This window comes from Necator americanus, chromosome III (assembly GCF_031761385.1).
Source record: "Necator americanus strain Aroian chromosome III, whole genome shotgun sequence".
Lineage (NCBI taxonomy): Eukaryota > Metazoa > Nematoda > Chromadorea > Rhabditida > Ancylostomatidae > Necator > Necator americanus.
In genome coordinates, this window is record NC_087373.1 from 2,442,388 (window position 1) to 2,458,060 (window position 15,673).

Below are 15,673 nucleotides of genomic sequence, written 5' to 3' on the forward strand. Positions count from 1 at the left end.
GACAACTGTTTTACTTTCTTTTCACCTTATATTCATTATAAGCTAGTGGATACACGATTCGTCTCTAAGCTGCTTAAGAACAACATATTCACCGTAAAAAAAACTGATGCTTTTAAGGGAAAAGAGGACTTTATGCCACCTGACGATAAGTGGAATAATGTTTTTTTTTCTTAGCTCTCCGTCTCAGGCTATTTAGCCAAACAAAAAAAAAACATTATGATACATTTTTGCGTAAGGTTCAGATTATTGTAGATTATTAGATAATTATGCTTCGTATGTACTTTATCACGCCCAATTTTTTTTTAGTTCTATTTTTTGCAAATATTCTTCCCCCTACAATACCGGATAATGAGACTACTACAACCACTTTTCGTTACAATAACATACAGTACATCGATAGGTCATATATTAGGTCTCGCGAAGATCGTTCTTAAAATAAAAGCTGCATGTATTGGTAGTTTTCTACCCCGATGGCCCGGTAGTTGTACGAAAAGGAGAGATGATCTCTACAGTACTCTACAGTATCCTTAGCTTTCATTACTCGATAGTCGGAAAAACCCTCAGGTCATCTCCAGTTCTTCTCATCGTATCTCACGATTAAAACAGTTTTTTTTTTGTCCCTTTTGTAGTCGTCAGTTCATTTATCGAATCCTCGCATCATTTTTAATGACCTTACAAACACCCTAAATAAGACCAGTCCAAGCTTTCGAACGAACATCAATCGATAAATTCTATTGCGGACGAGTTTCCAGCGTTTTTATAGAAAAGTCAGTGTAGCATTATACAAATGAAGAATAATAGTGCCATAACTTTCTCATACTTTCCTGACCTTGCGAAATATTTTATTGGACCATGATCAAGCTCACCACGATCACCCACTCATACATATATTTGTTGAACTCCACCTACCTCATTATCTTTGCAACTAAGATCTGTCGGTTGATCCTCCTTTACGAAATCCAGATCAGTTGTCTGATTCATCCAAGGGAACAGTGCGCTCATTGCATCCGAAGCCATCTCGTCACGAAATCCTTTGCCTTGTTGCTGAAATTTCCCGTTATCGATCCGTATTGATTGATTTCAAAACTCACTCTCCGTCGAATACATAGGAAAGTGCATAGTTTTTTGTATTTGTTATTAGTTGGACCTATTTTTGAAATGAAAAATAATCTGTACTTGGTTTGCTGCGTTGCACTCTCCGATAGACATACTTTCTCGCGCTCAAAAAAAAAAAAAAAAACCAACTAAACAAGTAGCGACGGATGTAGGGAGCATAGGGGAGAAATAATTCAAGATCATTAAGATGTTTACGTTAAAAGTGATGGGTACGGATGTAGATCATATTCCACGACTGAAAAGTGGCTGCGCGATAGTGGTAGGTCCACAAACGGATGATAGTTCGTTCAAATCTGTACTTACAGCACTGTGAGGACAATATTCTCACCTGGTAGCTATTTCTCGGCTCACCGGCGTCAACACGTTGTCGTTGTCGTTTCAATTTAAAACCTTGACGTTGTACAGCAGTGAACGGTGTTTGATGTTGATGGTGTGGATGTGGTAGATGCTGTTGCTGGAAGAGGTACGAGAAGTGACCGAACGGTGTTTGGCTGAGTTGGGGTGGAGTTGGCCCCGAGGACATACGGACACTGAAATTAGAGAACGCGCTGCATTTTGCATACGGTTTTTTTTTAGCGGGATCTGACCGATAGTGACGCAAATATACACAAATTCGATGGGCTACTTTGAGGAGGATAGACATAAAATACTCAAAGCGGTGAGGTAGACAATACATAATTACAGGTGACTGTTCTACACTAAACACTCCTTGGACTTAACAACTACCGTTTTTTGTTAAGTTAAGTGATTTATTAGAGCAAACTGAAAAAAAAACCATCTCTAGGCGAGAAAGAATCGCCCATATCCGGTATTTGAAAGAACTTCTAGCTAAAAGCTTTGTGCACACATTATTATGTACATAAATCGAACATCAGTAATTACGCCTCTTCACATGAGATAAGACTACGTCAGAAAAAGGTAAATTTGGCGAGAATTTACAGAAAAAGGGTTCAAAAAGAAACTTTTCAGTAGAACTTATGACTTAAGGAGAACCAAAAACTAGTTAGAAAGATATCAAGTGGTTCTTCTCAAATTTATTGCTCACTGTTAAAGTCAGTCAGGGAACGAGATGATTAGGCTATAACAATCAAGCTTAGCTCTTTTAGGAAAATAAGCCAAAAACGGCTAGGTGCTCTTCAAAATTCGCTAACGCCTACTCTAACCAGTTCCTCCTTACCAATTGTCAAACTTTCACCACAAATAACTCTTAGAAAACGAACATAGAGATCATTTAAGCTGAATGAGGTTGGAGCACCAAGTTCTGCTCAGACATAGGGTGGAAAACTAGAATTGTTAACTGGTCGGGTCTTAGATTGTTCGCATGCCCAACTAGCAAAAAAAAAAACAATCTTTAAAGTATTTGTTTGTTTATCATTCGGTTTTTCCGATTGCTGATAGAGTACCCTACCACCACGACAACCGGGTTCCTCACTTTCCTTTACTACGTATAAGAATTCAAGAACGCTATGATAGAAACGGCTTTACGGCTAGTCCCACCCCCTACAAACTCACCAATTGGTCCTATTCAAACGCTGCGATATCGTCGACCTCGAGAGCTTCTTTGACAGTAGCAGTCGACGAACGACGAAGATGATCGCTGTGAACGGTGGCCAGTTCCGGCGCGATCGATGAAACCAATTTCAGGAGCGCAAACTGAGAAAACAGTCGAATCAAGCCGTCTCGTCGGTGATTGGGAGGATCGTCGATGACAGTCGAAGAGGGGAGGAAGCGAGGCGAGACGACACGAGACGGCGAGGCGAAGCGAGAGGCGGTGCTGGTTGCCTGTGCCCGGTTGGATAGGGATGTATGGAGGTGGTCGAGCGGTGTTTAGCGGAGGTGGGCCGCGCCTTTCTCTCTACAATAGACCCTCATGCGTTCTACCACCACCGTCGTCCATATCCATATTGCCACACTGTTATTAGAATTCGGGGCAGCAAAGCAGTCAGAGGCTAGCGAGCCGCTAAGCACTTCTCGCACCTATGCGCCTATCCATATCTCTCTATTATGCTCTCGAATTGCAATATTCCACCGAGATACAGTAGGTCTTTGGCGAGAAAAACCTCATAGAATGCACGCAGCTGGCAGCGGGCTGGCACCAACAGCTCAAGCTGAGACGCGAACAATACGAAAGTACGACGTCAGCTTTTGCTGCCTGTGGTTTCCATAGATTCATATTAATGGCGGGGACGTTACCATATGCATACACCATATGTGACCAGGATTTCTCTGTTCATCCCCACGGGAAGAAAAATCCACATCAAACGTCTGCGTTCCACAGAAACACATCCGGGTGATTTTCTCGAAGAAAATACACTAGTCATCTATCGGCTTCAAACAATATACCAATGTGTACCGTCAAGTTTCTCACTTAAAATAGAAATCGTTAAACAGGACAAATTAAAGAAGCCAAAAGCGGCGTGTAACATTGCTATTGATGTTGTAAGACCCTCAGTTTTTTTTTTTTGGAGCCTCTTTTCCAAGTAGTGTTAGTATCGAAAGAACAGAATAATCGACTAACAGGTCCAACCTTTCAGAATAATGCAAATACAAATTTTTGCGTATTTTACCAAAAGTTTTACAATGATAATTGTAAATAGTAATCTTGCAAGAAGATTCCACAGAGGAAACCTGTCCGTATAGACGTGGTTCTTTTAATAGGGTGAACTTGTACGTCTGCCAACAACGCAGTCGCACACCTATGGAGACCACAGTAGATCACATGTCCGATTCACAAGGACAATTCAGCAAAATACTCACGAAAATTCCCTCAGGGTAAAATTAAGCAGAGTGGCCTAGACAACTTAGGTAAATATCCATTAGTTGGCCCAGTAGTGGACGCCTGCGATGTGGGACCTCGAATATTGGCATCGATGTGACCCATGATTACGTTGGGCTTTACTCTCGGTGAATTTTAGTGTAGAAATTTTATATAATCTATTTTAGAACCTAAGTATCACCACAAATATGTATTTTCATGCTGTAAAATATAACAAGTGAAAAAATCTGGACGATTTTCACTAAGCTGAATGCTAAGCGGATCTTGACGTTGACACTTTCAGGATATCCGAACACTGGCACTGTGCCAAACGGACACCCCGACCCAAAGCCATTCAAACTATCGTCGCTACACTTCAGCCACAACAAAAACACCAAATTTCAGACGTTAAAAAAGTGTAATCAAGCTAGAGACCTCATTATGAGGACAGCCTCCGCTCATTACTTGTCATTCATCACAAATTCGTGATCACCACCACCACGTCGTGGGGTGAGATCTTATCGTGAACGCAGAAACACGAGTCATATGTTAATTTCGATCGCATCACGAAACCGTACATACCCACGTCGCGAATCAGGGGCAGAAGATCGATGAGAGAGAGAGGTGGCACGGCTGACGGACAGAGACGTGGTCGTCGAGATGATTCACTTGAGAGGATTACACGAATAGATTGTAGACAACACCGGCATCGGAAATTCATCGGAGTAATTCGTGGAGGAGGTGAGTTTTAAGAACTCGACGATGATGAGTCAAAATGATTTGTTTGAAGCCGTTTTTGAGGACTTTAAAGAGCCGATGGATAACAAGACGCTTTCAAAAATACCTTCTTCAGTTTTTCAGCGTTGTCCTTTAGATACCTTTGTCAGTTAGGCACATGCATGGAATATTCGAGAAGTCACAAACTTTCTAAACCTCATCGAAGCCATATGAATAGCAAATTCTACCCGATTCTATCGTTTCAGACAACGGTTTAGATACACTTGATCAATTCTGGATAGAGATCAAAGGACCGTTTTAATTCTAATTCCATAATTGTTGGAAATTCACTGGAAATTCAGATAGGGTCCCATAAGTAGTCCATAACTCGTTAGTATAGCTGTCGAAGGCAAAAAAAAAGAGGCAGACATCGCATTCCACATAAATTGTTAGCATCGCAACAAAACTAGACTAACGCTATATTTGTCAGGAACATAGGATTCCTCGTTCAGCCTTCAGTAAATGTACGTGAGCATAAAAATACGAGCGATAGCGTAAAAATGCACCAAAGCCGAACTGTCGAAATATTGGAAGTAAATAAGTTTACGTTCAAAACAGCTATGGTTACTACAACGAAATATGCTTGATAGTGTTCAAATAAGGTGGAATATATCAAATTGAACCTGATAAACACTAAATGTTGATCATAACATCGAACATGTTCCCTATAGAAAAAGCAATGTAGCAATGTGTGTACTAAAATTTACTTCGCATTCATCCCAATACATTTTTCTTTATCTAACTATCCCCCTACTTTCAAACACTGTATTTAATCACTTCAGAGACGCAATTAAAGATGAAAAACTGTATAAAAATTATAAAAGTTGATAATGCTAGATGTACGACACTGCATTAGTGCGTCCCGTAAAACCTTGGGGAAAAAAAGACGAGCCACTACCACAGGATACTAATCCAAACGAGCGTAATACGACAGAATGTTGACACAAAACAAAGAACAGAAAAAAAAGGTCTAAAAAATTTCTAATTTACATTTACTTTTCACAAATGTTAAACAAAATTCACATCGCTATAATTTTTTATGGAGCAGTTTAACTGGTTTTATGGATAAACAAGGTGCAAAATGCAAGAAACCGCAGCATTGTCGAATAATGGGCACGATCTGGCTGCTTTTTGCCGTCAAACACTCTTGCAATTGTATTCTTTGTATGCTAACGACGTTGCGACAATATCGCAAAATTAATTCCCGAAGATGTAACGAGTAGAATTTCTTCACGTAATTTCTTCGAATTCTAATCACCTTTTTCCGGAAGCGCGACCCGTTAGGCAGCAAAATATTGCCGGCGGAAAACACGAAATGTGTACTTTTAGGGAGAGAACATTGTGCACAGGGTAAACAAATGGAAATTCTGCAACAGCACAACCAAAACTAACACTAATAAATTATGTCAGAAGAAACTGATTCATGTAGATCGATCTACTGGTACAGAAAGTAGGAACAGGAGAAGTAATACACTAGTTAGATGAGCATATTGCAACTATTTGCGGAATTTCACGGAAAACGAAGTGGTAGACGAGCTATGCAGGATCGGGCCGGTCGCTGTGCGCTCGCCTCCCGTGTGTGTGTGTGACTACTCAGATTAGCCGTCACCTCCGTAAGTGGCCTCAGCGACGATTACTGTAGCCGGAAAGAGGCGGGGCTTCTTGAGGTTGCGGGCGGAGTGGAATGGGTTAGAGGAGGTGGAGAAGCGATAAATCTGCAGGATAGCGGTTGAGGAACTGTCAGAAACATGCAAAAAGTAAACGAAACCACAATTCGCAGAGGAACGCGTCCGACTGCGGCGTCGCTTACTTCCCAGGAGACAAGGCGCGGATTTTTTTCTTTTTTGCAATGGACGGCCGAAAATGCAACCATCACAGAATGATGGAGATGATAACGTCGATGAAACCATTGCTGCTACGGATTGCATCAAATATGCCCGCTTCTTGTACAGCGCTTCTAATAAATTCTATTATAATAACAATTATAATGAAGCCAAAGCGGCATCTGCATTTCTATAAGAGATTAGGTATATTTTTTTGGATAAAATCTTCAAAAACTCATGTTCACTAGTCAAAGACAACAACTACTCTTAATTGCGTCAACCATTGAGCTCTGTTATAATTAACACAGTAAACTAAAACCACTTAATCACTTACTGGAGAAAATTACGAATATCTCTAAAGTCGATCTAAGAAATCTACAAAATTTTCCAGCGCTAAATTTTGTCAACCCAGCAAAGAAGTGAACAGATCGATTACTATCTCCTGGCTAGAGGAACGCTAAGGAGTGTTTGAAGTCATTTCTGGTGGATTTTCTTTTTTCTTGTGAATCTCGCAACAACAACAAGAAAAACTATCAGAAATCCGGAAGATTACTCATTCATTAATGCAAACGTCAGTTTTAATGCAGCAAATAAAGGACGGAATGTTATAGTACAAAGTCCTTGCAAAACTGATCGCTCATCATCATAATTGCGTTTAAATAGCGCTGACCAGCTGATGTTTGAGCCTATCTTGTTCAGATGTCCAAAAAAATCGATTCTCAGTGTTTCCAAAGCAATGCGATGTGGTAAAACCCCTATTCTTAAAGCGGTTTCCATGTGATCTCCTATTTTTGTCAATAAATGTGCACCTACATGAGACAGGTTACAGACTGTTTGATGTTTATCACTTTCATGAAGAGAAGTGCAACGACCTTTCACAGCTTCGAAGAGCAAACATTCCGGAAATATCCGAGTTTTCTGGCGGAATCAGTTTTCATCAGTTAGCTGTTCGCGATGGCTTGCCTAAGAAGATTTATCCGTTGCTTCAGTGTCGCTCAGATTACCGCCCCAACGCCTTATTAGTGCCGGACGACGTGTCATCTTCAGGGCTAATTGGACAAATTCTAGCAGATATTCCTGGCTCCGCCTCCCTCTCGGCTTCTTATGTCAACTACCTCATCAAGCACTTCTAACACTTGTCTCAAAATTTCTCTGATGCTTAAACGGCAGCAGTTGCTGTTAAAATCCTGCGCTAATCCATCGAAAATTGCAGGTATTTAATCCGCGAAGATTAAAGAAATTCAAAAACTACAGCAGCAAAGATCTCGCAGGTTTGACAGATTGGAATCAACTGTTGTCTTTCAGTAATAGTATTACTGTTAATAATCCAAAAAAAAAAAACAGAAAAAATTAGAGAAAATAACTCAAAAGTACAAAATACTAGAAATATTTTTTTTTTACAAAAAAGAAACTTGATCCATTTATTTCTTTTGTAATATTTCACAGAAGAGCATTTTATAAAGAAAAGGTTATGAAAGAAAAGATCAAATCAAGTGTCATGAGCTGCAAACGCAAAACACTAATGGATGTTTATCGGATGCTGAAAAAAAGCGATAAGATTGCAATTAAAAAAGGAGGAAAAGAAGCAAGTATAGGTGAATGTTCGAGAAAAATGCGAATGAATATTGAGAAACACTTCCAGATATAATCTGAATCTGCTCAGGGTCCGCGAATTCTGCGTACAACTATGACTACGAAGACATAAGAAATACTAGCAAAAATGAAGTAACAGAAAATTTCCCATACAGTTCTTGAACTCATCTTTAATTTCAGAACCAGATCAAGAAGTGGTCATAACGTAATTTTTATAACGTACTAGTTGGAAACGGCAAAATTTTCGGATGGTGAAGTTACGCGAACGTTCAGCGCTAGTAGCGCAGCAGACATGATAGGTAACAACTCGGATCAGAAAATCTCGCACTTTTTGCAGCTGTTCTACTTTAAATAAAGTATTATGGAATAATATAGAATTTTCAGAGTCGTGTGGACTTTCGTAGCAATCATACCGCATACTGCAAACACAGTAAAACTTGAAAAAAAAGAGGTTTTGAAGTAACTAACGATAAAAACTGACTAAAATCATTGCAAATCACTCATGACACCGACAGAAGTAACACTAAACTGCAGCTGGCCATGCGCGTGGGCGGAGTCGGAAGCTATGAGAAAACCAGCAGTGACGAACAGAAGACGTGCAACGCACAGCCACCACCTACTATACTCCTTTATTGGGCCAATGCGGTAATGGGCGGGGCAAGAAGAGGGCGTCACCAGACGTCTCCACCAATCACCGTGTAGCTCCTTAGCGACAGACGACGTATCAACGCGATTGCATCTTGAGTTACGTAACGGGATATGGTAATTAGACACGCAACACGGTTAATATCATGCGTAGATTATCGCTATAAGCGCCACTTAAGGTAATAAATGAGCTTATAAGCTCTTAGAGGAGTTCATATATCTGTGCTATAGGTGAGAATAGGGTCAATGCATCCACAGTATCCTCGAGATTCTCGAATCTGCGAGAGGAGCATTAAAACTTGTTGAAACTTAACGTAACAAGCACAACAACCAAGAAAAGCAGAAAAATGTTGTTGTGAGTCCCTATGGAGATTAAGCGCTCATTAAGAAGAACATATTTTTCACATCAATAAAAAAGTAATTGAGATTCGAGACAAAAACAAGCGCTGTAACGCAGAATTCGCTAGGGAGAGGGTAGAGAACGAGAGTATGACAAGTAGAGATGGTAATTTCTATGCTACCTTCACCATTTCTATGCGTTCGTCCCAGCAGTGACACAAACACATGCAATACGTCAATAGTGCGCTCTCAGCCGTGCGTTGTTTCATCAAGTCCTGACGAATCGACATTTATTCGCATACTGCACCTTCGCTTATCTAAGCACTTTTTTCGGTTTCTCACAGCGGCCTATTCTTCTATTCTAGCGTTCTTTTTATCTTTATTTCATAGAAGAAGTTATGTTGTAAGCTCGTTCAGCAAAAGTGCAGAAAAGCTTCCCAGTTTATGAATTCTGCAAACATTTCCATGTGAGTTTATGAGTAAAGTGGAAGCTTAGGTTATTGCCTATTTGATACTCTTGAAGTTACAGCAGACAGTCCAGAAAAAAAAGTTTTCTAGGATTTTCTGAAATCTTGGATTTGCAGATGTTTAATGGTTTTTTCATTCTGTTTTTTTCAACATTCTGTTTTTTTTTCTTCCCTCTACATACTCATACAATTTCATTGCAAGATTAATGTGGTCTTCCAGAACAATATCGTAGAAAAAAAAACACGAAGAAATGCATGACTTTATCTCTTACTTATCTAAAAATTCTAGCGATTTTGCCGACTGTCCAGGTAGAAATCGCTTTTGCAGCCTTTCTTTTTTGTATGAATACGTCCTTTATTTGTTCCAACTTTTCCAAAAAAAAACTTTGCATATCTTGTTTCTCTGTTTTCCATTTTTCCTAACAGTTTCCCTCAATTTCACGGAATCTCCCGCAGCCGTAGCACAGCAAAACCTTTATTCTTTCCTCAGATTTCCCCTCTTTTTCTACTCCAATTGTATGCCAATTACCGTGTTGTCGGTGTTTCGATAGGAGCGGCTATGCTCGATGGCTCGAAAGCTCTCAATTTGTTCTGGCCGTGTGCTTTTGTACTCGTGCAGACGCCGCCACCACAGGTGTGCACATTCAAGGCGTGCGCGCATGCGTTTGCATCGCCATGGTCATACGGCATTCGGTCGAGCAAGGTCATCAAAGGACAGCCAGCGACCGGATAGTGCGTTAATTCAGGAGTGCGCAGACGTTGTCTACAGCTTCCGAACAGGTTCAGTTAGTCTATTGTGCCGACGGTGAAGCTGTTCGGAGCGTAGAGAAGGCGTTTTTGTGTTCGCATATTTAATGAGCTGTACTGGATTAGGCAGAATGGTTTGCGAGGAGTGGCATTTAGGTACCTTTAGGTGAAGGTGATGTAAAACTGAGTTAGAAATGCAAAACTCGTGTTTGAGAACAATATGAGGGTCCAGTTTTAGTGGTTACTTGACCCACAACATACATATTTCTTATGAATTTTGTGAATAGAGTAACCGCTAAAATCCATATCTCTTTTAGCCTTAATATGGACATATCATACCTAACTACATAGCTGCGGTTTGACCGAAGAAGATCAAAGTAAGACTGCACAAAATCCAGAAGAGCATGAAGAAATTGTTTAATTTACTATCACTCTATTTAAGGAATCCTTCCACAATCCTAAATCCCCTTCTTACACATCAACTTATCCTACCTATGTAAACGGGATTGGATTGAGTTAAATAATAATAAATATGTAAAAAAGGTCGTCTTCATTATCAAGTTCGCCCCAAATAATGCCAGTGCAGTACATCCCGTAGACTTTCTCAGTGCAAATTTTTTATTCTTAAAAATTATAAGTGAAGCGAAAAATATTAAGACTTTCTGAACTCAACGGTGAATAAGATTGCATATTCAAGAGTTACTTGCAAAAATAATGGAAATTCATAAAGCCGCTTCCGTAATTCCAAAAATGGTTTCATCCTTGATAAATGTAATGCAATAGAGAACTAGAATCGTACTTTCCTACATCCAATCATTAGGTTTATGAGAATCAGCACTGAAAAACGATGGTAACCCTAAACGAAGCTAGTAAACCTCTATGGTGACCTCAGTTTTTCGCAATGATTCGCAATGATCCATACTCTGTTTGTGTATATCTAAGGACAGTTTATCTAACCTAGCGCACGCATCCACCTGCTTCACTTGTTTATGTAAACTCGCGTCAGATGAGCTCAGCTCATAAACGTGCATCTCTCTTTCGTACCTCCATGTGAAAGCCGAGAACATAATGCTTCAGTGGTGCTCGGACGTTTGTATACATTCAGAAATGCAGCACCGAGGTGATTGGTTCACATTTCTTCGACGGCACCGCTGATAAACTATGCACGTTCAGCGGTGGATTCTCGCAGTGTTTTTTGTTCCTCTCGACTTGCGAGGAATTTGGGAAAATTCAGAGTTTGTGTATAATATTTCCAAGAGGGGAGCAGCATTTCAAAGATGTCTCATTGAAAAACCATAAAGTAGGAAACGGTCACGGTATTTAGAGAATCCAAGAAGCCAATTATCAGACAGGAATGACAGAAAATTAAGAGAATCCAGCAGACACACAGTTCAGCGTCCTTTTACTCTTCGAGCCTTTCGAGCCTACTACTGTTGGCATCACTTTGTGAGCTTTGTGGCTAGTTGTATGGAAATTTTTGAGCTGTTCGCTCACTTTTAAGTTCCACTAAATAACCATTCTTATATCCTCATATTTCCTCATGAAATCTACCAGTTACTGATTAAAACTCGTATTTTTACCATTTCCCTTAGGTTCGTGTTCGGCACACAATCCTAGCGGTAGAAAAAGAGTTCGAATGCGCTACACTGTAAGCGAAGACACGTGCAAAAACGCTCAACAGCGCTAAAAGGAACGGTCGACTGTAATCTTCCCGCGACAGATGACCCTCTATGGCTTCCTTGGGTCACGAATTTAACCGCAGCGTTCGTCGCAGCCTCTTTTGCAACGGATAGCACTAGACATTAATTCCAGAAGAAATCGAATCTATTAAGTTCAAGGGGCTGTTCACATCTATCAGCTATGGATTATGATCCTGACTCGCGATTGTTACATCATTGAGCAGCTTCTACGTCACATTCATGTCAAACTTCATCCTGTATAAATATTATCAACATTACGACATTTTGTAGTGGAAGGGCTTGCTAATCAAGAGCAACCAAATTGTTGTCAAATGAAAGGGTGCTTTAACGAATCAGAATTCTCTTAGAGGCAAACTTTTCACACTCCTAATTGCTTGGAATCAACAACTTTGGAGGATACTGTATCAGTGCTGACAACCACAAGGATGGTCATAGTCAGTGAGTCGAGGATTGCGGAAAACGTCTCATTTCCGGCAGGTGATCTGCGCACGAATGTCGAATACGTAAATTAGCCTTCTCAGACATGAGTTTTTACCGCGTTCGCGACGATTTTTATGAAGCATAGCAGAAGGTGAGATGCACTTGCGGGTTCTCACATAAAAACAAGAACAATAGCATCTTCTTATTCAAAAGAAATCCCTTGGAGGAAGCAAAGAGCGCTTCCAGAAGTCAAAACCCAACAAATCTTGTCTTCGGTCAAGCTCAGCTTGCAGATAACCGGAGGCCGTCCGCCAGAGGTTGCTAAGCCTTGAAACCTCACACGAATGCAGTACACCTCCTAATTGTTGGCGCAGGTGGGTCGTTAATCCTCGGAGCACCTTCTCGAGGCGGTTTGTTTTGATCTACGAGATAACGACTAACTGATTGGCTCCGCTTCGATCTGTACCCTAAGACGAGAATAATAAGGTCGTGATCTCTACAGCCACCTGGACCATCCTCCTGAAGCCGTAGAGATCTCGGGATTGGATTTGGTGGGAAAAATTAGGCAAAGAGGTTGCTTTCTTCTTGATCAAATGGACGACAGGTTTATGGAGACGTAAATTACACTGAAATTATCTATAATTCCTCCTGTGCTTCCTAGCAATATAAAACAGCAGTGTTGATCAAACTATTTTGATCACATAAGGAATAGCGACGAATGGATAGATTCTGTGCGAGCTCTTGTTGGATATCGAGAAGATTGGGCAGAACTATACCCAAGGACGACACACCTCGGCGAAAATGTAAAACATTTTGGCTATGCTTGCCGAATCCACATTCTCGTTATTGGACAACGTGACCAAAGAAGTAGATGGTCTGGGTGGTAGCATCAAGATTTGGTACGAGAGCCAAACGTAGGGAGAACTATGTACATGATAAGCAAGTAGAAACGGTCACGAGTAGCGCCAATACGTTGCTTCTGCTTCATCGACAAAAATTTAATCTGAAAAAATAAGATTTGGAGAGGACTACAGATTTCAGTTCCACAACAGTTTTACATTCCATCCTGTCGGAACAATATTTGATTTTTTCCAATTTTTTTTTGACGATGAAACAATGTTTCGGAAAGGTTTCCGGAATTTTTTCTTCTTTGGCATGCTCTGTGAGGTGCATATAAATGTGGAACTACTAACACCTGAATCTTCCTTGAGGAAGAAAGTCGCTAGCGGCATTCTGATTCAGTTCCAGTATTTGTGTTAGTCGTCGGGTAAATAAAGTTTTTTTTTTTTTTTTTGCAGAATTCACCAACGAATTGACTCAACAAGTAGCTTACAGACGCAGTTAAGTCTGCAAATCATCCGGAATTCAGTACAATTGTATTTGCACCCTTCTGCTATATGATTCGGCAATTTTTTTTACTAATCCACTAACGAGTGGCAGTAGCAAGAACTACAAACAGAATCTCATGAAATCTGTGGAAATTAACCGTCCGAAATTAGCCGCCACTAAGTGATAGTCAAGCATTTTTCTGCAGCCACGGTAGGCGCTCACGTAGTGACGACATCAATGACGTCGCTATCGCCGAGTAACTGAAGCGCTCTACTTATGCAGTTTGTGCGTGGTTGCTTTGCCTGGCTGCCTGCCTGCCTTCGAGAGTCCCGTGACGACGATCTCGGGTAATGAGAAGCGCGTCCCATGTGTTGGTTTACTGCCAGTCGTCATTGGGAAATGGGTAAGAATTGAATAAGGCCGACGATGCACGCCGTTTAGACGAGATGAGAAGTGGCTATAATTGGCCTCAGCCAATATAAAGCCTTTCTCTACTTTTCATCTTTCAAGCACCTTTCTGTGGTGGACTTTTACAATTTTTGGATGATAGAGCTCTGTCGCCGCAGGGTGAAGTTCAAGCTTCTTTGAGACATAAGGTACACTGGCACCGAAAATCATGATAGAACAGGACCCAATCTTCCGCTCAAAAGCTTTTCACGTTTGTAACCAAGAAAGAACTGCAAGGCCCGCATTTTTGTAAGTTAAGGTCGGGATCAAGACTATCTCTGAACAACTATTGAGGTTCGTAGTTGGTAAACGATCCTATTTTCTCTAGTGTGAAATAGTACTACCTGAAACAGTCTGCAGGTGAGCTCTCAGTGTTTACTTCAGCAAACGATCAACCCTGTAACGCTGTACTCGTCAAATAAGGTGTACGAGTTTAGCAGACCACTAGACGGAAACTGTAAGTTCATTAGAGTGAGAGCCCTACGAAACGATGACAACTTAGCAACCTGGGGATTTAGCTGAGCTAGTTTGCTGACCAATTCCCTTGTTGAACATAAGTAATTCTTACGATTCAACCACTAATATTACTCCGCGGTCCTTAAACAGCAAATTTTAACACATTCGCAAACTAAGTGCAGAAAATTTTAGTCTGCCTGACCTTCTCTACTCATAGAAAGCAATATGACGACGATAGAGTCGTTAAAAATTCAAGAGAAGTACTTGTTTGAAAAGAAAATGCAATTAGCGCTTCTCAATTCGCAGAAATTCAAAATTCCCCTAAGAATTGAACCAATCATAGAAAGATTGGACAACTTAAGAACATTCGCAAATAATTACATATTATCTACAAGTGCAAAAACAACTTTTTTCATTAAATAACAGAATCCAATTACATCATCAAATTAAACGTTTCTCTCTAACGTCTATGAGGTCTCAAATAAGAGAAAAAATAAGGGATGTCGTTGTAAAACTATTTGCTCAAAAATGTCAAAAGAGTTTCTCATTTTCCTTCTCAATAAAAAAAAAAACACAAAACTTCGGCGATCTTACAAATCCAATGCACTGGTAGAATCAATCGTAAGCGTCACGCTGTTACCGTAACTGTTTAGAATCTAAAGCTAGAGAAATACTCTGCTCACTTAAGTAATTCCTTGATGAAATCGGTTATTTTGCCTTGCGAGACGCCTCAAGCAGGAAACAATTATAATCTCATCATCTCTAGAAATTGACTTTCTCTACGTAAATGAGAGGAGGCAACCGGCTCCGGTCATGAGATGAGCGTATGCAGTTATTTCGTCGGGGGAAGTTACGAATGTCTGATAGAAATACCTAGAGCTGTGTTACTTTACCTACAGATTATTTTACATTATTTACATTTGTTTCCCAGAGGCAACGACCTTCTAAATCTCTTAATAAATCACTATTTCTTCTAGAAGCAACTGGAAAAAACAATAGTGTGCTAACACGAGCGAATACGATTTTCGAACGGGCATAGATTAGTTCCGACGTACGTAA

The 15,673-nt window shown here is 40.4% G+C and overlaps 1 protein-coding gene across 2 annotated transcripts in view; it reads right to left on the bottom strand.

The window, feature by feature from the left end:
* The window catches only part of RB195_008405 (uncharacterized protein), a gene marked incomplete at both ends in the record, with an annotated part of 55,576 nt that overhangs the window by 7,599 nt on the left and 32,304 nt on the right, over window positions 1-15,673 (bottom strand). For both annotated transcript variants that reach the window (XM_064194876.1, XM_064194874.1), the window contains 2 exons: window positions 910-1,044; window positions 1,445-1,570. In XM_064194876.1, the coding sequence (XP_064046019.1) occupies window positions 910-1,044; window positions 1,445-1,570 (261 nt within the window). The remainder of the gene's footprint in view (window positions 1-909; window positions 1,045-1,444; window positions 1,571-15,673) is intronic.